Raw genomic sequence first — 22,742 nt, forward strand, 5'->3', positions numbered from 1 at the left:
TAGGCGAGCGCTCTACCACTGAGCCACAACCCCAGCCCCAGGAGGTGATATTTTTTAATCATAGGAGAGCCCTTAGATATGAGGCGTTCTGCTGTGATTTTCAGAATCCTCTTAACAGGAAAGTGTGAAACTAAAACCTTCCCTGCCTCCTGGTTGGTAAAGCTGCCCCAGCTACTCCCTGCCCAGTGTAGTTTTTAGTTCCAGGACTCTTCAAGCCCCCTCCGGTACACATCTTGCTCTGTCCCTACTCTTGTTTTTCCAAGCAAAGTTTATTGAAGGTATTTTACAAACAATTAAGAAATAGAACTGTTCCATCACCCAAAAAAATTCCCTGGTGCCCTTTTGTAGCCAGCTTTTGTTTATGTTCCGATTCTGGCTCCCACTAATAATCTGTCCCTCTGTGCCTTTTGTCAGATGAGATACAAATGGAATCATTGTATGTAGCTTGTTGAGTCTGTTTCTCTCACAAAGAGTCACCCATGTTCCTTTTATTTTGATTGCTGAGTACTATTTGGTTGTATAAATGTTTGTACCATTGCCAGGTAGTGAATATTTGGTGCTTCTGGTGATTATTCACTGATTACTACTACATTTATATGTGGGTTTTTGTGTTGACTGAATTCTCATTTCCTTAAGAAAATATCTAGGAGTTGTCCCTTCCATCATAATCCCCCACTTGACAGTGTCCTTGAGCATGCTATTCTCTGATCTCTTTAACTTGACCATCCATACCTCATCCTCTGTTTTGGAGGACAGGATAAAATGCCACCAAGAATTAAGGATTGGTGTTTCCTCCCTTTTAGCCAAAACTCTGTCCACTGAGAACCAACATGGGCATCCCTTGTCTTCTTGGACTAAGACAGTATTCCACAAATGAGGCATGTTGCCCTCCAGGGCTGATTTTCTACCCAGTAGTGGGTGAGGGGCCCTAGTTGTCTTGGTCCCTCACTGCCTCAGCTAAGATGCAAACCTGCTGGCCTAACTTGACAGATACCCAGACAAAGAGGGGAGGGGAGCGTGTCAAACAAGAATCTAATCTTATTAACTATATTGAGGTTACACAGGGTTTTATTTGCTGGCGGCTCATCCCTGGGCTTGAAGCATTGTTGACAGAAGCTATGGGTTCTTGAGCTGGGGCTACAAATTCCAGGATATCTGGCTTCCTAAATATTCAGTATTGGAACCCACTGCCTACTAATTCCCTAAACAGTGATTTAAAAGTAAAAGTCTAGACTGGAGTTGTGGCTCAGTGGCAGAGCGCTTGCCTAGCACACATGAAGCACTGGGTTTGGCCCTCAGCACCACATAAAAATAAATAAATAAAATAAAGGTATTGTGTCCATCTTCAACTAAAAAAAAAAAATTTTTTTTTTAAAGTAAAAATCCGGGGCTGGGGATGTGGCTCAAGCGGTAGCGTGCTCGCCTGGCATGCATGCGGCCTGGGTTTGATCCTCAGCACCACATACAAAGATGTTGTGTTTGCTGAAAACTAAACAATAAATATTTTAAAATAAATAAATAAATAATTGCCTTTAAGGCAAGATTTAAAAAAAAATAAAATAAATAAAAATCCTGGGCTGGGGATAATAGCTCAATGTTAGAGCATTTGCCTTGCATGTATGAATCCCTGAATTCCATACCCAGTACTGCAAAAGAAAAAAAAAAAGTAAAAATCCCAAAGCCCTGTCTTCACCTCCAACTCCACCCCAGAGCCAGGCTGACAACTTTAAAAATTGGCTGAGTCCTTTGGGAGAAGTGAATTTACACTAGCCCTAGGAAAGACTGAAGTTATACACAAGAAAGAACCTGGGCTGGGCACAGTGGCACACACCTATAATTCCAGTAGCTGGGGAGGCTGAGGCAGGAGGATTGCAAGTTCAAAGCCAACCTCTGCAGGGTTGAGGCACAAAGCAACTCAGTGAGACCCTGTCTCTAAATAAAATACAAAATAGAGCTGGGGATGTCGCTCAGTGGCAGAGTACCCATGAGTTCAATCTCTGGTACCCACCCCCCCAAAAAAAAAAAAAAAAACCTGGTACCTGAGTCTTACTAGACACTGATAGGTGACCAAAAGGAATGGACCAGGTTTCTCTAGCAAATACCTGACTAATTGAAACCTGTTCAATTTTTAAATATGCTCTGAACCAGCTGTTGAGATTTATCAGGGGGTCATGACCCTTGATGCTCCCAACACTGTTTCAGATTCTTGGGTTGCTCACATCCTCCAACAAGTTGCTCACATTACTTGTCCCCCTGGAGGCTCAGATTTCCCTGTTTGGGGAACTATATTATAGGCAAAGAGATGGGGGTAAAAAAAGATTTGGATTTTATTTTTTTTTAAACTGTACTAAGGATCAAGCCCAGGCCTACCACATGCTAGGATGGCACTGTATCACTGAGCTACACCCCAGCACAAGGTTTAGAACTTTTGCTTGGGCTGGGGACGTGGCTCAAGCGGTAGTATGCTCGCCTGGCGTGCGTGAGGCCTGGGTTCGATCCTCAGCACCACATACAAACAAAGATGTTGTGTCTGCGGAAAACTAAAAAAAAATAAATATTAAAATTTTTAAAAAAATAGAACTTTTGCTTAAACACTAAGTCAAAATGGTACCTAAGACATGTTGGTAACAGTGATTGATAACCTCTTGTATTCTTTAATGAATGCTAACTAGTGTTGGGTATTCTGGCATACCTGCTATTGATGAGTTAAGATAGTCGTTTAACAAAGCACAATTTGTACCATAGTTTTTAATATGTTACACAGCTGTTGACAGCATAGATACATATATGGGCCTAGAACAGCAGTTTCATGATGGTTCTCGGCACTCCTGAGAGACAGCTGGGAGCTCCAGAGCTCAAGGGCCCTCACCAGAGATGGCTGGCTGACTCAGTGTTTTCAGAGTGGATCCTTCCTTGGTCTCAAACTTATATCTATGTAAGCCTGGAACCAAAATTTGACAGGGTGTCCAAACATCTTCTGATCTGAGAGAATTGAATCCCAGACATAGCTCAGACAGCACCAGTAATCTTAGTCTCTATACTAAAGTTCCTAGAATAAACCCCGACTGGGTCCAAAGTAACCTATTACCAACACCATTTCTTGGTCAGAGCAGAGGTAAGTTAAAGGCTGTTCCCCTCTGTCTTCTACCTCCTGGCTTTGATCTCTAGCCAGGTAGGAATAAACTATCTTGAATGTTTATCCAACTAGCAGAATTATGCTGGGCCCTTCTGTGATCAGGTTCCCCAGGGGTCTGGAATGCCAGTAAAATTGTGCTCTCCTTTCCCTGAAGCTTTCCTGTTTCCTAAAGCAAGTGAACCCTTCTTATACAAGTGCTAGCTCAGGAATATTGGCTTCTCAAAGAATCTTTGATGCAGAAACATTCCAAAAATATTGCTTTGCAGGATGGATATTGGGGGAGAAACTCCCAGACGACTCCTTGCCCTCCACTATATTGGTCCATGGGGGATGTCACAGCCACCTGTACAGGTGTCCCCGGGTCCACCAGAAGGTGAGGCCTGACCTCCAAATGGGGTGAATTCTTGTCTGATAATTGCTCCTCTTTCACAGCAGGGCAGTAACCTAAACCAGGACTTCCTAGGGATGAGCTGCAGGTATTCATTTAGCACTTTAGGGTATTGCTGGAACATGCTGACAGCCCATGATTTACTTGGACTAAGTGATAGAGCATGGGAATGTAACAGAAAAGCAGGCCTTTCAGTGTGTTTTTGGTGGGAAATAAGCTCCTACCTCAAAATTCTTTTGCCCCACGACTGAATTCCTGTATAGAGGAATCAATGCTTTGGAGAGTCCAATACCCTTAGAAAAGGGTAACTCTCCCCCACCTTCTGGCATTAAACAACAAAATGACCTGTCAATCTTGGCATAAAAAAAAAAAAAAAGCTGGTCGTAGTGGCATACACCTGTAATCCCAGCTGCTCAGGAGGCTTCGGCAGGAGGATTGAGTTCAAAGCCAGCCTCAGAAACTTAATGAGGCCCTAAGCAACTCAGTGAGTCCCTGTCTATAAATAAAATATAAAAAGGGCTAGGAATGTGGCTCAGTGGGTAAGTGCCCTGGGTTCAATCCCCATTATCTACACCCCCACCCCACCCCCAAAACGGCCATTATATTCTTCAGATTCCTGTATGCATCAAGTGATGCTTTGGATTTAAAATAAAGCAACTTGGAGCTCATAACAGCCAAACTAAAGGAGGAGCAGCACTCAGGTGTGGTCAATACCTAAAGATGTTGAGACTGGATTAATGTGCTAGGAGAAGCATAAATCCTGGCTAGTCATCACCAGAGAGGCCGTGAGTCCATCATAAGGGCACATCCCAGGGCAGGGAGCCTGCTGGGCCTCATTTATTCACATTTGGAGTCATTCAAAAAGTGTTTGCCACACACTTTGGGGACCCTAAACTTCTTGTCTCCCAGAGACAAGAGTCTCTGAGAGGTGGCCAGCCTTCTTGGGAGATCAGACTTTCAGTTGGACAAGGGAGGAATCCGCATTTCCTGGAGTCCACTACTCCGTGTTCAGGAGGGGCAGGGCAAGGGCCATCAGCCAGCCTCAGGGGCCTGGCCTGCATCTGCACCCTCAGCTTCCACCTGGTTGCCCTTGCCCAGCTTTTTCAAGCTCTCCAGAAAGGCCTTCCAGGTCTCAGGTATGCTCTTCTCCAGCAGCCAGCCCTCACTCTCACACTCAGGGTCCTCGGGATTGGATACACCTTCCAGTGCTGTATGCAGATAGCGCAGCCCAACTGTGACAGTTACCTGGTGAAGAGAGAAGACAGGAATGAGGGGCAGGAGCTAGGAGTTGGGCTAGGAGGAAACCATGGGTTTTCCACCAGTCTGTGCCTCCCGGAGTAGTGCTCAAACTGAGGGGGCACCCTGGCTCAATGTGTCTGCCTCTAATCCACACCAAATCCTTTCTCCCCTCTGGGTCTGTACCATTCATTGTTCTCTTCCCAAAACATTCACCTTACCATTAATTCAGCTTCAACCCTTGGAGAGCTCCCTTGCTACTCCCTCAGTCCTGGGTTACTTTACCATGATGCCCTCCACCCCATTCCTAGCACATTCCTTGGCATGTATTGAGTGTTTGGTAATCATTGAATGTCAAAAGACACCTTTTCAGCAAACAATAGGATGTGTGGTTTCTCTTTATTACTGTTATTTTGATTAGTGTGGCAATGAATGGATGCTAGTAATGGGTCATTTGGATGTGGCAGACATTGGTGCCAAACGCCTGGGTTAGAACCCCAGCCGTGGCACTTCACAAGTCATGTGACTAGGAAACCAGGACTTATTCCTCTGGTTTGCAGGTTTCTAGATGCAATGGCACCTGCCTCACATGGATGCTGTGGTGCCTTGGTATCTGTATAGTGCACAATGCTGGCCCATGGCAGGACAAATAGGAGTGTCATCTGTGATTAGCTTGGTAAGTACTGTTTTTGCTTTTCCAGTGACATATTCCATTGGTCACATATTTCTACACAAATGCCTGATTTGTACTCTTCTGCTTCCTGTGTGTCAGGGCACACTATGAGAAGACTAGGCTGCTCCTTGAGGGCAGGGCTGGCCCTGATGGCTCTGTTCACCCAGTGCCTCAGCTCCTAGAATACCCTAGGTAATGGTGGGGTCTCAGTAAATACCTGCTGATGAATGCTCTGGGGATAATTTATAATGACTAGTAAGTAAGTGATAGAGTTTTAACTTTTGTTATTATTGTCAATTGAAGGTTTAATGGAATATTTTCACAATGGAAAAAGTCACCTCCTCCAGGAAATCCTCATGCTGAGTGCGTCCACACTGATACCTTCCTGCTTTCCTATAGAACACCCACTGCATTATGAATTTTGCCCTTGGTTATGGTCCTCCCTTTGTTCATAAGTATAATGTCATCTCCTGACTGGATTGTGAAGCATAGGGGTCAAGGTGAAGGTCAGAAATCCCATCATTATCTTTGCCACCTTCGTGTTCATCATATCTCTAATCACAAAAGGCCTGGAGGAAATTGGGGCCATTCACTCCCTGCACACGATGTGCTGGCCCTCATTTTGTGTGGTCAGTAGGATCTTACAAGGGAGGTAAGCTGAGAGGCAGCCAGTGGGACTCCACTTCCCAACTGACTGCTTTGTCCTTTTAATCTTTTCATGAGCTCTGCGGGATCCTAACCATCTAAACTTCTAGCAATAAGCTACTCTCCTCGGTCTACCTACTCGTTCCCAAGACACTGTCTCAGGAGGCAGGACCAACAAAAAGACCCCAAAGCTAAATGGTCATGAATATGCTGTTGACCTTGATATCAAAAGAAGCCTTGCTGTGGAGCTGGGGCTGTAGCTCAGTGGTAGAGTGCTTGCCTCACACGCTTGAGGCCCTGTTTACGATCCTCTGCACCACATAGAAATAAATAAATGAAAATATTGTGTCTATCTACAACTAAGAAAAATATTTTAAAAAAAGAAAAGAAAAGAAAAAGCTGGATGTGGTGGTGCAAGCCTGTAATCCCAGCGGCTGGGGAGGCTGAAGCAGGAGGTTCATGAGTTCAAAGCTGGCCTCAGCAAACATGAGATGCTAAGCAACTCAGTGAGACCCAGTTTGTCTCTAAATAAAAATAGAAAGCAGGGCTGGGGATATGGCTTAGTGGTTGAGTGCCCCTGAGTTCCATCCCCAGTACCCCACCAAAAAAAAAAAAAACACAAAGAAGCCTTGCTGCTGAGCACAGTGGTGGTACATGCCTCTAGTCCTAGTGACTCAGGCAGAAGGATTGAAAGTTCAAGGCCAGACCCAGCAATTTAGGACAGCCCTAAGCAACTTAGTGAGATACCCTGTCTCAAAACTAAAAATAAAAAAGGGTGGGGCTGGGGATGTGGCTCAAGCGGTAGTGTGCTAGCCTGGCATGCGTGCAGCCTGGGTTCGATCCTCAGCACCACATACAAAGATGTTTTATCCACTGAAAACACTAAAAAATAAATATTTCTATCTCTCAAAACAAAAAAAATAATAATAAAAATAAAAAGGGGTGTAGCTCAGTACTAAAGCATCCCTGTGGGGCTGGGGTTGTGGCTCAGTGGAAGAGCGCTTGCCTAGCATGTGCGAGGCACTGGGTTCGATTCTCAGCACTACATATAAATAAATAAATAAAATAAAGATCCATGAACAACTAATAAAAATATTTTAAATAAATAAATAAAGCATCCCTGTGTTCAATCTCTAGTGCCAAAAATAAATTAATTAATAAAGCCTTCCTGGGCAGTATAGTTACCCTCTAGTTTCATATAGTGAATTTAAAAAGGTGTGTAGCAGCCACAGACACAGTAGATATACCCTATAATTTCCATAGTACTGGAAGAATGACTTAAAAAGAATCCTTCAAAGAAATTCTGATGTAAAAAGCTTTCCTACCTAATGTTTCTGGCTTTTTATGTTTGGATTTTTGGAGTCTGGGTTTTCTGCTATCAGAGAAACTCAATGTAGGCATCCTGAGTCCCTACTGCACCCCCACTGCCACCACCTTGTCTCCCAGTCATGCCCTTGGTCAGCACCTAGAACAGTGCCCAACATGTTTATTGTCTGAGCATTCTCTTCAATGAAGACTTCAAAACATTAACTGGGGGCTTGCTGATATTTTTAAGATCTAAGAACTACATTAACATGTGAATGGTGATCAGAATCTGAAGAAACACAATCCCAAACAGTTTCCATTTACCAAACACCCCTAACATACATACTGCTGTACATGTTGCCTCCCAACAGTCTCCAAAGCTAGGTGTTGTATCCCTATATCAGAGGGAGGTTGAACAGCAGTCCAAGATCTCAAAAAGTGAAAGGACAATATTAACTTCCAAAACATGCTAAGTAAAAGAAACCAAACACAAAAGCTTTCATATTATATGGGTCCGTTTATGTGAAATGTCCAAAACAGGTAAATCCATAGGCACAGAACAGACTGATAGTTAGCAGAGGCAGGAGATGTGGGAGAATAAAGAGTGACTGCTGAATGGACATGAGGTTTTCTTTGGGGTGATAGAAAGGTTTGGGAACTAGATGGTAGTATATTGTGATATACTAAATGCCAATTAAATGTACACTTTAAAATGAAATTTTATGTTCTGTGAATATCACCTCTATATATTTTTTTAAAAGTGCTGGGAAAGGGCTGGGGTTGTGGCTCAATGGTAGAGCACTTGCCTCACATGTGTGAGGCACTGTGTTCGATCCTCAGCACCACATAAAAATAAATAAATAAATAAATAAAAATATATATTTTTTTTAAGTTTTCAAAAAGTGATGGGATGGGCTGGGGTTGTGGCTCAATGGTAGAGCACTCACCTAACACGTGTGAGGCCCTGGGTTCGATCCTCAGCACCACATAAAAATAAATAAATAAAATAAAGGTATTGTGTCTAACTACAACTAAAAAATAAATATTAAAAAAAAAGTGATGGTAAAGAAATTAAATGAAGCAGAGACATGGGATGCAAGCTCAGTGCTGTGACCCACAGCCAGGCCAAAGCTGGTGCTGTGGAGGAAAATGCACTCTCCAGGCCTGACTCCATCCCCATTAAACCCAAATGAGGCTGGGAGCTCCTTCTCGCCAGCGGCTGGCCTGAGGCCTACCTCAAAGAACCAGACAAGGAGTGTGGCAGCACCCATGGAGTTCATGAGGCCGTCATAGTAGCTCAGCAGGGCAGCCCTGCAGCCATGTAGCCAAAGGTTGAGCTCCTCAGTCTGGTGATCATAGCTGTAGTGGGCTGAGTTGTTGGTAAGCTGGTACTGGATGCAGGGCCGTGGTGAGTTGGGGTTGCAGCAGCTGAAAGGGACACCATCCACCAGGTACCGCCCATCCACATTGCTCTTGATGCGACTGGAGGAGAAACAGAGAACTTGACTCAGGCTTCCCAGACTTTTCACCAGGTGCCAGTTCCTCTCATCCCCTGCCTCTAAAAACCTGGCTTGCTCCTTCCTTCCTTCCTTCCTTCCTTCCTTCCTTCCTTCCTCCCTCCCTCCCTCCCTTCATTCCTTCCTTCCTTCCCTTGCTCACCTGATAAATATTTGCTCTGTAGCCGCTATGTATTGGCTACAGTCCTGGACACTTTAGAAAGAACAGTAAGCACATAGCCCATGCCCATGCCTTTTTAGAGCTTATGCTCTAGAAGGTGGAAATAGATAGTAAACCAAGACGTAAGTGTTGAGGAAATGTAGAAATTCACCTATTCACTCTGCTGTCAGGCCCCCACCTGCAATAATTCTTGGGACCCCAGCCAGGTTGCTAGAAAAGATAGGTAGTGATCATGGACAAGGTTCTTGCTGGCAACCATCAGAGTTTAATCCCTAAATCTCTCACCAACTTTATCTTTCTCTGAAAGGTCACTCCTAACCAAAGACCCTTCCAACGAGAAGGTTCCAGAAGGTCTGCTCTGGGCCTGTGCAGAGGCAAGCAGTTGAGACCTGAGGCAGGCACCCTTCACTGTCTGTGAATTCCATCTCTAGCCAGATGAGGGCTCCTTACTCATCTGAAAGATGTGGCTGCAACCTTGGCTCTCCAGGCCGACAGGCAGGGCTCCATACACTTTTACATTTCTCTATTCTATGTGCAGCTGTTTAAAGCATAACACATATTCACACAGGTTCCCAATTCAAAAGGAATCTTTATGGTGAAAGCACTCACCTGCACTCAAGCAGGCTGGGTTTGTTCTGCCCGACCTGAATGTGTAATGCATCCAGCTATACACAATACTTGCACACTCAACTGTGTACATTTTGTCTCAAGTGAAAAAGCTGCCTGTGAGCTATTCATTACTTAATAGCAATAGATTTTTGAAACACAAGAATAGAAAGCATGCTATTTTTTAAAACAGACATTATTTTTAACAATGTTCATTGAAAATGGTGATTGCACTCTTCAAAAAGATGTCCATGTTTAGCTTCTTTTTTAAAAAAATTTTATTAGTTATTGATGGACCTCCATTTATTTATTTGTTTATATGTGGTACTGAGAATTGAACTCAGTGCCTCACATTTGCTAGGCAAGCACTCCACCACTGAGCCACAACCTCAGCCCCCCCTGTTTAGCTTCTAAATAAAATATCTTTAATACAAAACACTTCTCCCTCCCTGTCTCTCAGCCTCCAGGTCCCACCACTGTGGCCAGCTTTGCCTGTCCACCCAGAGAGGCTTCACGCATGGACAACCAACCAGAGACTCTGCAAATGGTATTTTTCCTGTTTGTTTGTTAACCTGAATGGTAACATTGTATACATAATGCCTTGAACATTTCCTTTTTCCCTTAGTAGTTTCTTAGAAGTCTTTTCACACCTGCCATTGGAAATTGTCCTGAATTTTTGTCCTGAAAATAACCCACAGGGTTTCTGTTCAATTCCCTACTGACAGCAGTTTGGGTTTCTCCCATTCTCCTGTTAATGCAAACACGGACATGGGTCACAGTACTTGTTGTGAATATATCTAACAGTAAATTTCTAGATGAGACATTTCTGCATCAAAGAGTGATTCTGCCAGCTCTCTCCCATATTTCTCCCTTTAGGGGGCTAACAACCTTGCTTGTGAGAGCTGGCCTTCCATGGCTATACCCACACAGGTCTGGCTTTTGAACTTTGCCAACATAATAGAAGAAAAATATTACCTTCTCATTATGAGAGAAGTTGAACATCTTTTCATATGTTTATGACCCACTTGATGTCCCTTTTCTGTGAACTGCCTTTGACTTCCATCTATGACAATTAAGACTTTAGGAAGGCTGCATGGTGGCCTGGGCCACGGTGATCATATTTCCACATGGCCTGCAGCCCTGACCTTTTCTTCATGTGTGGGCAAGACCCTCTGTCTGGAGAATGGGTGGCTCTAGGTGGCACGGTGATGTAAACAGGGATAAGAGCATCTGGGTTTGACTCTGGCTCTCAGTCCAGCTCTATTCTTCTGGATAAGTTCATTAACCTCTCCCTGCCTCAGTTTCTTAATCTAAAACGAGTTGATACAAGGTTGTTTGAAGTGCTTCAAGGGTGCCTGGTGTGGAGGAGGTGCACAATAAACATGAGCTCCTTTGCAAAGGCTGGCTCCACGGGTAGTGGCAGAGCAGGAGCCATCCCAGGCAGCACATGTGCCTGGGCAGCTTGCATCAGATGTGATCAGAACAGACCACACATCCCAGCGGTGCAGTCACTTATGAGCTGGTGGCATAAGTTCTATAGCTGTAGTTTCTGGTCTTTAAGGACAGCTGCCGTGTGGGATTCTCACTGAGGTCGGCCTAGTGCAGAGCTCCAGCCCAGTAGGATGCAGGTGCTGTGAGATACTTGCTGGCTGATGGAGGCCACCCTCTGCTTAAGTTCTCACTTGTTCCTGTCTCCCTGACAGCTCCATGTTTGTAGAGAGAGCAGACACCAGGACTTGCTTCACTTCCTACAGGAGTCCAAGAGCTGCGCACCTGGCCCAGGCAGGGGGTACCTTTGAGAATGTGACTGGAAGGGTGTTGGCAAGGCCTTCAGCTTGGGGCTCCCACCCATGTTTTAAGGAGCCAGAAGTTCTGGGAACACTGAACATCTAAAATGCTCCCTCCACCCCACCCCAAAGTCCAGCTTACCTTCCTCAGGGCTGGGAGTTTCCAACACCAATCTGTTCACCCCTGTTCCTGACCTGCATGTCCCTGGAGCCCTCTCCCTAGCACAGAAAACCCTGTAGATATCCTCAGTTGTCTCCATGGACAGGCATAGGTGTGCCAGAGAGCAGACCTTTGAGTCCCAAAGGTAAGCTGTGGGGCTTGACTTCTGTGGACCATGTGAGGCCAGATGATCATCACCTCTCAGTGATGCAAGGAACACATTTGACCAGGCTTGGCATTCCCTAGGCCCTCAGGAAGTTCAGGCTTCTCTCCACTTAGAACCATCTGGACAGCTTGTTCTACAAAGGAGGAAGTGGGATTCAGAGAAGGGGAGAACCTCCCCCAGAGCCACTCAGTAAGTCATTTAGAGACCAGTCAATAGCAGGTGGCCGCTGGTTTCCACATTGCCTCAGTTTTCATGCCTCTCAGGGCCTTCCTGCCTATTGGCTTTTCTGGTTAAATTCTTAGGGAAAGCGCCAGGTGCAGTGGTGCACACCTGTAATACAGCAGCTCAGGAGGCTGAGGCAGGAGGATCAAGAGTTCAAAGCCAGCCTCAGCAATTTAGCAGCAATTTAGCAAGGCACTGAGCAACTCAGTGAGACCCTGACTCTAAATAAAATACAAAATAGGTCTGGGGATGTAGCTAAGTGCCAAGTGCCCCTGAGTTCAATCCCTGGCACCAAAAAAAAAAAAAAAATTTCCTAGGAAAGCACAAGTTCCCTCTGCCTGCTCCCTGTCCTGGCAACCATTTCCTAACCACCATCACCTATCCTTATTTTGAGACATCATCTATCCTTATTTTGATCCTTATGTGCCCTCCTGGTGTCTCTAAACTGGGGTAAACCCTGCACACCTGCCTTATACATTTCACACATTTTACACATGTATGTGAAATGAGGGCCAGGCCTGCAGACCTAGGGTGAGGCCAGCAGAGGCTCTGAGCTGCCTTTAGTCTGCGTATTGGCCTTCTGGACAGCCTGGTCTCCCACCTTACCTCCCCAACCCCAGTGAACAAGTCGCCCTGCTGGTCTCAACAGGGCAGGGCTGTGTCTCCTCCGACTGGGGTTCTCTGAGGATGAGGCTGTGCCGCCTCCTCCTGTGTCTTCCCTTGATATTTGCAATTCTTTATGTCTAGTGACTACTCAAAAAAACAATCTTAAAGGAAATACTAAGACCTTACTGTATTCCAAGTGCTCCATGTGTACACCTATATCTGCACCACATCTCCACACTTATATTCTCAGTTCTCAGATGGGACAAGAGGCTCAGAAAGGTCAAGCAAGTTGCCAAGGTTCCCCAGCTGCCACTCAGCTAGCCTAGGTTGGGGTTGACTCACTGTTAGTTATACTCCTATGACCTCTTTCCTTCCCATTCATTTCCATATGTCTTCCCTTATTGATTTGTTGGTGCATCTACTAAATTGTTTATTTCTCTGGAAAAAACTCTGATGTGATGATTTGTCCAGGCTCTTTGTGGCTTGTGTGTGGGGAGTAAGCTAATACACAGGCCTTATCTTAGTCAAGACTCTATAAACTCTGGTGACCCCCAAGCAGAGAAAAAAAATGTAGCCTGGGAAATACTTGCTGTTTATAAATAGCCAGCTCATCACCTAAGTAGCTCTTCTCTGCCTGGCTTTGTCTTAATCTGTGGTTGGAAGGAGGGCAGGCCTTAATCTGTGGTTGGAAGGAGGGCAGGCCCCGCATAAACAAGGCAATGCTTCTGAGCAGTGGGGGTATTCCAGAGATGTGAGCAGCTGGAGGCCCAGGGAAAACCTACCTCCATCAAGTTTGGCCCACCTTCCCTGTGCTCAACTGGGCTTCTCTCTGAAGGAGTCCCAGTCTGATGGAGAAGACACAGCCATAAAATGAAAGAAGTACTGATTGAAGTCAGGTGCGTGGCACACACCTGAGATCCTAGCTACTCTGGAGGCTGAAGCAAGAGGATCAGAAGTTCAAGGCCAGTCTCAGAAACTTAGCAAGACTGTCTCAAAATAAAAAATGCTAGATGTGTAGAGCAGTGGGAGAGTGCTTACCTAATATGTGTGAGGCCTGGATAACCCCAAGTACTGGAAAAACAAAAAAACGAAGGTTGAAGCTAGGTGTGGTGATGCACGCCTGTAATCCCAGCAGCTTGGGAGGCTGAGGCAGGAGGATCTCAAGTTCAAAGCCAGTTTCAGCAACTCAGCAAGGCCCTAAGCAACTCAGTGAGACCCCCATCTCTAAATAAAATACAGAAAAGGAGTAGGGATGTGGCTCAGGGTTGAGTGCCCCTGGGTTCCATCCCTGATACCAAAAAAAAAACAAAAAAACCCACAGTTTGAGAACTACAGATCCTTCTGGCTCTGAGAACTCAGGCCCCAGCAGAGGCATTGTCTCTGGACTCCTCTGAGGGCCTCCACCAATTACATCTGAGACAATGCCTCCTTTTCCCGGCCCAGTCAGGCCCACCAGCCTGGGGAAGGAGGGAAACACAGAATGTTAAAGCATGATGACTACCCTATTTGCCATTCCCCAGAAGCCATGAGACCACCTTGTGATTATCTGAGACCTGGCACAGAGCACTAGAATCCAGTCAGAATCCATAGATTTTTTTTTTTTTTTTTGGTTTTGGTTGGGTTTTGTTTGGTACTCGGGATTGAACATAGGGACACTTAATCACTGAGCAACATCCCCAGCCCTTTTTTGTATTTTATTTAGAGACGGGGTCTCAGTGAGTTGCTTAGTGCCTTGCTGAGGCTGGCTTTGAACTCACGATCCTCTTGATGTCTCAGCTTCCTGAGCCTCACTAAATTGCTGAGGCAGGCTTTGAACTCGCAATCCTCCTGCCTCAGCCTCCCAAGCTGCTGGAATTACAGGTGTGTGCCACATAGATGTTTTTTAATCCTGTATTTTCTCTGCCCACCCACTCACTGTTTCTTTGGGGAGGGAAATAGAGAACAAGCCATAGAAAATCAGGAAGAAGGGCTGGGGTTGTGGCTCAGTGGTAGAGCACTCATGTAGCATACACGAGGCACTGGGTTTGATCCTCAGCACCACATAAATGTAAAATAAAGATATTGTGTCCATCTAAAAAAAAAACAACTAAAAAATATATATTAAAAAAAAAAGAAAAAAGAAAATCAGGAAGAAGAGAGAAAGATGAAAACCCCCCACCAAAGCAGCTTGAATAATTTGAAGTTTCTGCCAGTCAGTGAACAAACATTCATCCTCCAATCCCTTGGGAAAATTTTCAAAAACTACCCACCTCTCTGTGCTTTCTGAGGCCTCATGCTCCATCCTTGGTTCCTGGAGAGCCCAGGTACAGGAACCCAGCTTCCCTGTCAGGAGCTGGACCAGGAATGCTGGCATGTGCCCAACTCAGCCTTCCCTATCCTGGTCCGGCTAGGTGCGCCTTGCACAGAGCTGCTCCAGTGACAGAGCTTGAAATGACCAGAAATCACACAGCCCACAGGCAGCACCAGCTCCTACGAGGCTGCATGTGCATATTATCCAGACTAGCAGCCCTCTGACCAGCCTGCCACTCCTGGTCAGAACGCTCCTGGACGTCCCTGAAGTCCTCAGGGACATGAGGCTCACTCCAGCCTTTTTGCTGGCATGTCCAGATTTGGTAAGAAAAGGAAAAAGGAGAAATCCTCCTAAAAAAATCTTAGTGGATGATAACTGCTTCCTTTCCCTGCCTCCCATGGGGCCCCACCTCTTTTTCATCAGAATCCTAGGATGAGCATACTACTGAGAAATTCCAGAGACAGATAAATGTTTACAACTTTTCAGTGTTGAGATGTCAAAAGGTAAATAGAATTTTTATTTTTCTAGAGAGTATTTTTGGGAGCCAGCTTTGTTCCATAAACTTATTAATCTTCCTAAATGAAGGAATCAAAATATGAAGGTAAAAAAATTTAGTATCCCTTGCAGTGAAAGTAAGTGTCACTCTGCTTTCTCATTCCTTCCTTCCCTAGTTTTTCCCACCACAGGTAAGAGCTGTGCTCAGTACTGGATCCAGGATGTTGGCCCCAGGCAGTTACAACTCCATTAAGCCTCACTCCCCTCCTGGGCACTGCCTACTACGCCATTAATTTAAGAGTCTGTGCACCAGTGAGCATATCAGGGTATACTCTTAGAAGCACTATTAGTTCCTCTATAGTGTAACATCATTGGAAATTTTATAAAGGAGAAAGAGATGTAAGTTATACAATTGTGTCTTAAGACCAGCTTTGTAGAAAGAGAAAGCCAACAGGTACACTTCCTTCCTGGAAATTTAGCCAAAGGGAAATAAGAGAACAGAGACAGAAGCACAGGACTCAAAGATACTTAAAATAGACACAAATAAGAATAATCTAAATGCCTAAGTGTGCACATTCATGCAGTGAAACAGTATACAACCATTAAACAGGATCATTGTAAACATTATGTAAATGTTATGTAATCAGATAACAGAATGGAATACTCAATTGCATTTATACTATGATTACACTATGTTATTATGTCACTGCTAACAAGACTAGACTGAAATGTGAAAAAATCAAAGCCATCCATTAGTTGCTGGTGAGAATCTTGTTTGAATTTCCTTTCCTGTTTTTGTTCCTCTCAATATTATCATCATCATATTTTTGTGTATGGGTAATAGAGAGATTTTTGTCCAAGTCAATGGAGTCAGGATAATTTCACTCTAACAAGTTGGTATAGGGCGTTGAGGTAGTTTTGAGTAAGCTAAATATTTGCCTGAAATTTCGGATCCATTGGTCACTGAGAGCAACCTGGGTGACTTCTCCACTTGAACAAAAAGGGACTTGGGGCTACAGAGCCATTTTTATATGTCTCAGGAGACTGACCCTATTCGGAAAACAAATATCTGCTCATAAAAGCTGGTTCTGCCATTGGCCTCTCACACTCCCCAGGAATTCTGCTTCTCCCTCTGGCTTCACAACCTCCTAGGTGACTTATGCAAATCATGCCACCTTATGCTGTCCCTGTGGACCTGTCATCTAGGAAGGACAGAGCCGGTTACAATCCTCTCCTCTAGGGATTTGTAGCAGTAATCTCCACCCACAGAGAAAACAAAATCCCAAGCAGTGACCTTCACTCTGACTTTCCTTCCACCTGTGGGGAGCTAACTCAGCCCTCTGAAGCCAGTCGTGTTACTTGGACTTCAGTCATGTCCCACTGCTGGTGTGCCCCAGGCCTCATGTTCAAGTCCCCCAGACTTACTCAGATGGAAAACCACTTGAATAACCATTTATATAAATAGCATAATAGAGAGTTGGACAAAAGACATGAAGGGGAGCCAGGGGCTCAGGGAAGGCTGCCTTCCCTGGACAGTTACTCCAGACCCACCACAGTGAGTCTTCTGGGAAGAGCCATCCACTGGAGTCAGTACACAGGTTGTCTTTGCAAACACACATGCTGAGATTCTTTCTCACCATCACCTCCCCTCGGCCCCTGAAGGATTTCCTTCTTATATATGCCAAGAATACCTTAGAAATACTTGAGTGTATTGTGCTATCATGATTTCAGAAGTAAACACCAGCAGGCATTTCATGAGCATTTGCTGGATGCCAGGCTCTGCATAGAGCTGAGAGGTGAGCTCCAAGAGCACCTGCATTATTTGAAAGATGAGTAATCGAGGACCCACAGAAGCAAGTGACTTGCCCAAGGCCTCAAGCCAGAACTACAGCCTAGCTCTGACTGCTCCCATCCTCTGCTCCGTACCCATAAAGAAAATGGTATTGATTAGATTCCACCATGTCTAAGAACAATGCCTTGGGAGTGGATGCTCAGGGTTCAAAATTGGAAAGCTAGGGAATTTATCAGAAATTTTAAACTTCTGGGACTGAATCCACCTCCTTTGATTAAAGAAACAAGTACCAAATGTCTCAATGTATGTGAACCATGAATGACCCCATTCCTGCAATAGGAAGCGTACACACATACCTGACTATATCTCCCTCCTGGGGATTCTTATTCAAGCAGCTTATATAATTTGACACCATCCTTCCACCTCAGCCAAACATTAGGTTGAACTGCATGGAGTTGCCATTTTCACAGACCAAAGGGGCTAGGATAATGGCAATTTCATGTGATCCAACCTGATGCCCCTTCATAACATACTAATAAGTTATATACCCAATGTAGAGGAAAAGGGACTGGATGGGGTGGGGAGTCAGAGGCCTGGGCCTCAGTGTCCCCACATAGACCTGGCCCCAGGACTAGAGACTACTCACTCCTTGACTTCTTTAGAGGAAAGGTCCAGGTAGCGGTTGCTGATCCACTGAATCTCAAACCAGTCCCGAAAGCCACTGTTGCCGCAACATTTGAATTCGATCTGCAGCAAGTCCATGGTCTTCTTCATGAAACACCTGCCAGGGGTGTCTGTGTCCCGATAGTACTTCATGCCATTCCTGAGCCCTTGGTCCAGGGTGCTCTCCAATGAGCCCCGCAACAGAAAACAGCAGAGAGCCACAAGGAAGAGGGCAATGTTGAAGAGGACACAGACGGCCAGGTATGGCTTCAGCCAGGGCTTCCACTTGGCATACTTGGCAGGGTCCAGAGCATCATAGCAGATCTTGCCAGCCAGAGAGTTGAAGACACAGGACAACATCCCCACCGCTATCAAGGAGTTGGGCACAAAATGGCTCTCTGAATTATCCATCACATCACTTCTCTTCCGGAGTTCAATCTTCAGAAATAGCCCTAAGCTGAAGACGATGATGCCAGCCAACACGGAGAGCCAGTTCATGAGCCAGAGCCCTTGGGCCAACTTGACCCGCTTCTTCTGGTCAAATTTGACTTTCAGCAGTGCCATCCTTGCCAAATGCTGTCCAGATAGCCTCCTGCAGCACAGCTCCCACTCTTAACCTGAGTGAGCCCAGGGACTGACCACTCAGGGCCTTGAGAAGGGTGCAGACTGCCCAAGCTGAAGGGAGCTGCTCTGGGGGTTGCCCATGTTGGGCTCCCTATCCTGGGACCCCCGTTAACTCAGTAATGGTAGCGGGGGCAAGTCTGGGGCGTCGTTTCTGTAGCACCCTTCCCAGCCAAACAGTAGCCTGAACACTGCAGATTAAAAGTGGGAGTCACAAGACATCTTGCTAATCTCTTTAACCAGGTTCATCCCATTAGATAAAACCATGCCGGACTCAGAACATGGCCAAAAGAAGCCTTCATGTACATGCTGGACCAGAGAGCTCTGGGTTCAGTGTGGAGAGTCAGGAACAAAAAGGCTAAAGCCAGCCAGAAAAATGGGATGTACCTAGATGGCTGGCTGAGATTATGTCTCCCCAGAAATAAATTTTCAGCCAGTCCCCTTCCGACTTAAAACTTCCTGTGGGGCAAGACAAAGTCAAGTTCAGACAGAGATGACAGATTGTGACAAAACATTTGTAACATACAAAATGGAGTTATTAATATGCTAAAATTGTTTAAATTCTACAAATTCACAATCAAAAGGTGAACATTAGGGCTGGGGTGTGGCTCAGTGGTATAGTGCTTCCCCAGCATGCAGGAGGTCCCAACGCAGGGGGAAAAAAATCAATCATCTGGGAAAATAGGCAAGAACAGGTCAGACAGACCAAATCATAACCAGAAAACTTGGAAAGTCCAACAATCTGGAAAAGATCCTCAACCTAAGTAATATGCAAGGAAATGCAAAGTAAAACAACAAAAAAAGACCATACTTGATCTAACAGATTAAACTTCTGTTACTGGAGTATAAACAAAGATAGTGTAGCCAGGTGCTGTGGATCATGCCTGTAATCCCTGCAGCTCAGGAGGCTGAGGCAGGAGGATTGCGAATTCAAAGTCAGCCTCAGCAACTTAGCGAGACTCTAAGCAATTCAGTGAGACCCTGTCTCTAAACAAAATATAAAAAGGGCTGGGGAAGCCAAGCACGGTGGCACATGCCTATAATCCCAGCGGCTAAGATCCTAAGGAGGATCGCAAGTTCAAAGCCAGCCTCAGCAACGGTGAGGTGCTAAGAAACTCACTGAGACTCTGTCTCTAAATAAAATACAAAATAGGGGCTAGGGATGAGGCTCAGTGATTAAGTGCCCCTGGGTTCAATCCCTGGTACCAAAAAAAAACAGTAAATAGAAATATATACCCAGTGATTCTGTAATTTTGTTATTTTAATTATTAATAAAGTATTTATTAGAGTGATTTTTAGATTTACAAAAAAATGAACATAAAATATATACTATATATTCTAGTATATATACTATATACTCATTCTCCCCCAACCAGTTGCCCCTATAAGCAGCTGTGAGGTTTTTGTTTACAGTTCTATGGGTTTTGCCAAATGTATAATGTCACATATCCCCTACTATCATATCAAACAGAATCGTCTTGCTGCTCTAATAATCTCCTACACTCCACCTATCCATTCTTCCCTCCAACCCTTCCCAACCTCAGGCAACCATTGTCTCTAGAGTTGCCATTTCTAGAATGTTATATAGTTGGAATCCCATAGTATGTCGCCTTTTCAGATTGATTTCTTTCCCCTAGCAGTATGTTTTTCTAGCTTAGTGTAGTTTATTTCTATTTAGCATAGAATACATTCCATTTATATGGGTATACCATTGTTTATCCATTCAACTATTAAAGACTACCTTGGTCACTTCCAATTTGGGGCAATTATAACTAAAACTGCTTATAAGCATTGATGAAGGTTTTTGTATAGATGTAAGTTCTCAACTCTTTTAGGTAAATAGGAGAGTAATGACTGAATCATATAGTAAAACTTTAATTTTATGAAAAAACTAGAGAGACTGTACAATTTTGTATTCCCACCAGCAATGAATGAATGTTCCTGTGGCTATACATCCTTGTCAGGATTTGGTATTGTCTATGTTTGGGATTTTAACCATAGTAATGAGTGTATATACTGGTATCTCATCACTATTTTATTTTGCATTTCCTTAATGATGTTTTATATTGAGAGTTTTTGTATATGCTTATTTGCCATCTATTTATCTTCTTTGGCTATTTTTTTCTTCTTTATTAGGCATGCTGACACACACCTGTAATCCTAGTCACTCAGGAGGCTGAGGCAGGAGGTTTAACTGCAAATTCAAGACCAGCCTGGGCAATTTAGTGAAACCCTGTCTCAACATAAAGGCTTTTAGGGATTTTGTTTGTTTGTTTTTGATACCAGGGATTGAATCCAGGGGTGCTTAACCACTGAGCTGCTTAATCACTGAGCCACATCCCCAGCCCTGTTTATTTTTTATTTTGAGACAGGGTCTTGCTAAATTGCAGAGGCTGGTCTTGAACTTGTGATCCTTCTGCCTCAGCCTCCCAAGCCACTGGGATTATAGGCATGCACCACTGCATCAGGCTCAAAATAAAGTTTTAAAAATGGGCCAGGGATGTACTCAGTGGTAAAGCCCTGCTGGGATCAATCTAATTTGACTTCTCAGAACAGCCTGCGCATAAGCACAAGGAATTTTAAGAACAAACCAATTCATGTGTGTTGTGGTGCTGGGAGAAAAACACAGGGCCCTATGACTACTAGGCAAGCTCTCTTCCACTGAGTTATATCCTTAACCCTACAAACAAATTTTGTTCTCAAATTCCTTTCCACTTAAAACCAAAGAAGGCTTCATGATTAAAATAAGAGCCCATGAGCTCAAAGCAATGGGTGGATCAAATTCCCATCCGAAGTCTCCTTTATTCCCTTCTGAGGGAGACTCCACAGATTCCCACCTGCACATTCTTTCAGACCTCCAAATCACTAGGTAAAACCAACAGTATATTTCTCCACAGATAGAAGAGGTGTGAGAACAAAGCAATGAGGCATAAGTTTTTTCCCTCCAACATAGTCCTCAGGAAAACAAAGCACTTATTTCATCATTCAACACAAGTTTGGACTTCAGTTGGCATCTTCAAAGCCTGGTTCTGAGCCATATAGAAAAAACAGCATGGTAATATTATTGTCACACCACATTGTGGGTCAAAAACCCACAGGCCTGGGCTGGGGTTGTAGCTCAGTGGTAGAGCCCTTGCCTTGCATGTATGAGGCACTGGGTTTGATCCTTAGCACCACATTAAAAATAAATAAATAAATAAGTTATTGTGTCCATCTACAACTAAAACAAAAAACAAACAAACAAACAAATAAACAAAAACTCATAGTCCTGCACCTAGCAACTCAGGAAGCTAAGGCAAGAAGATTATAAGTTTGAGGACAACCTGAGCAACTTAAAGACTCTGCCTCAAAATAAAAAGGACTAGGGATGTGGCTCAGTGGCAGAGCACTCCTGAGATTAATCCCCTCTACCAACAAAAAAGAAAAAAAAAATTTCCAGGGTAATTGCTCTTTTAACAGCCAAGCCTTGTTTCTAATAGCTTTGGAGAAAATGGGACATTCTCAAGGGAGACAGGGGTCCTCTCAAAGAGAAATAGCACACCCCTCCTGTCCTCCAATTCTATTGGGGGTTCCTGGAAAGTGTCCAGGGTCCCACTCAGGGTCATCTTTTGACTTTTGACTGACAGTAAAGGAACAGCAATAGATTGACTCCAAGAAAAAAATGGCTTCTCTTGAAGATGGCTGCGCTACACCCCCAGCCCTTTTAATTTTATTTATTTTGAGACAGGCTCTCACTAAGTTGCTTAGGGCTTTGCTGAGTTGCTGAGACTGGCCTTGAACTTGGCAATCCTCTTGCCTTAACCCCCGGCCCCCCGGAGTCACTGGAATTACAGGTGTGCTCCACCATGTTCCACTCTTAGTTTTTTTTTTTTGTTTGTTTGTTTGTTTGTTTTTAATTTTTAAACAGAGTCTTACTAAGTTACTTAGGACCTTACTAAGTTGCTGAGACTAGACTTGAACTTGATCCTCCCATTTTAATTCTTGACCATATGATTAATTCACTAAAAAGAGTGAGCTGAGGTTTCTGGAGTCACTGTGTTGTGCCATGATTCTTCCAGTGGTGGATGTTCAAACAACAAGAGGCATGAGTAAACTCCTAGCTCCTATGCAAAAAAAAGAAAAAAAAATTGAAGACAGTTATCCTGAGAGAAACAGTGTGTGAAAGACTGCTTTGCTAAGCTTAGAGAACCTCTTAGGAACATGTATGTGGGCGAGAGAAAATCAGAGGGAAGGATAAGAAGAAAGATTTGATGTAGAGACCAGAAACAAAACAA

The 22,742-nt window shown here is 44.3% G+C and overlaps 1 protein-coding gene across 1 annotated transcript; it reads right to left on the reverse strand.

The window, feature by feature from the left end:
* Window positions 1-4,261: 4,261 nt before the first annotated feature.
* On the reverse strand, window positions 4,262-18,817 carry Prph2 (peripherin 2). The gene is made up of 3 exons (XM_015487738.2): window positions 17,831-18,817; window positions 8,619-8,865; window positions 4,262-4,769 (listed from the first exon to the last, which is right to left on the reverse strand). The coding sequence occupies exons 1-3, from the start codon at window positions 18,409-18,411 to the stop codon at window positions 4,557-4,559; spliced, it is 1,041 nt and encodes a 346-aa protein (XP_015343224.1). The 5' UTR covers window positions 18,412-18,817; the 3' UTR covers window positions 4,262-4,556.
* Between the last annotated feature and the right edge of the window lie 3,925 nt (window positions 18,818-22,742).

The sequence above is a fragment of the Marmota marmota genome, unplaced genomic scaffold (assembly GCF_001458135.2).
Source record: "Marmota marmota marmota unplaced genomic scaffold, marMar, whole genome shotgun sequence".
NCBI lineage: Eukaryota > Metazoa > Chordata > Mammalia > Rodentia > Sciuridae > Marmota > Marmota marmota.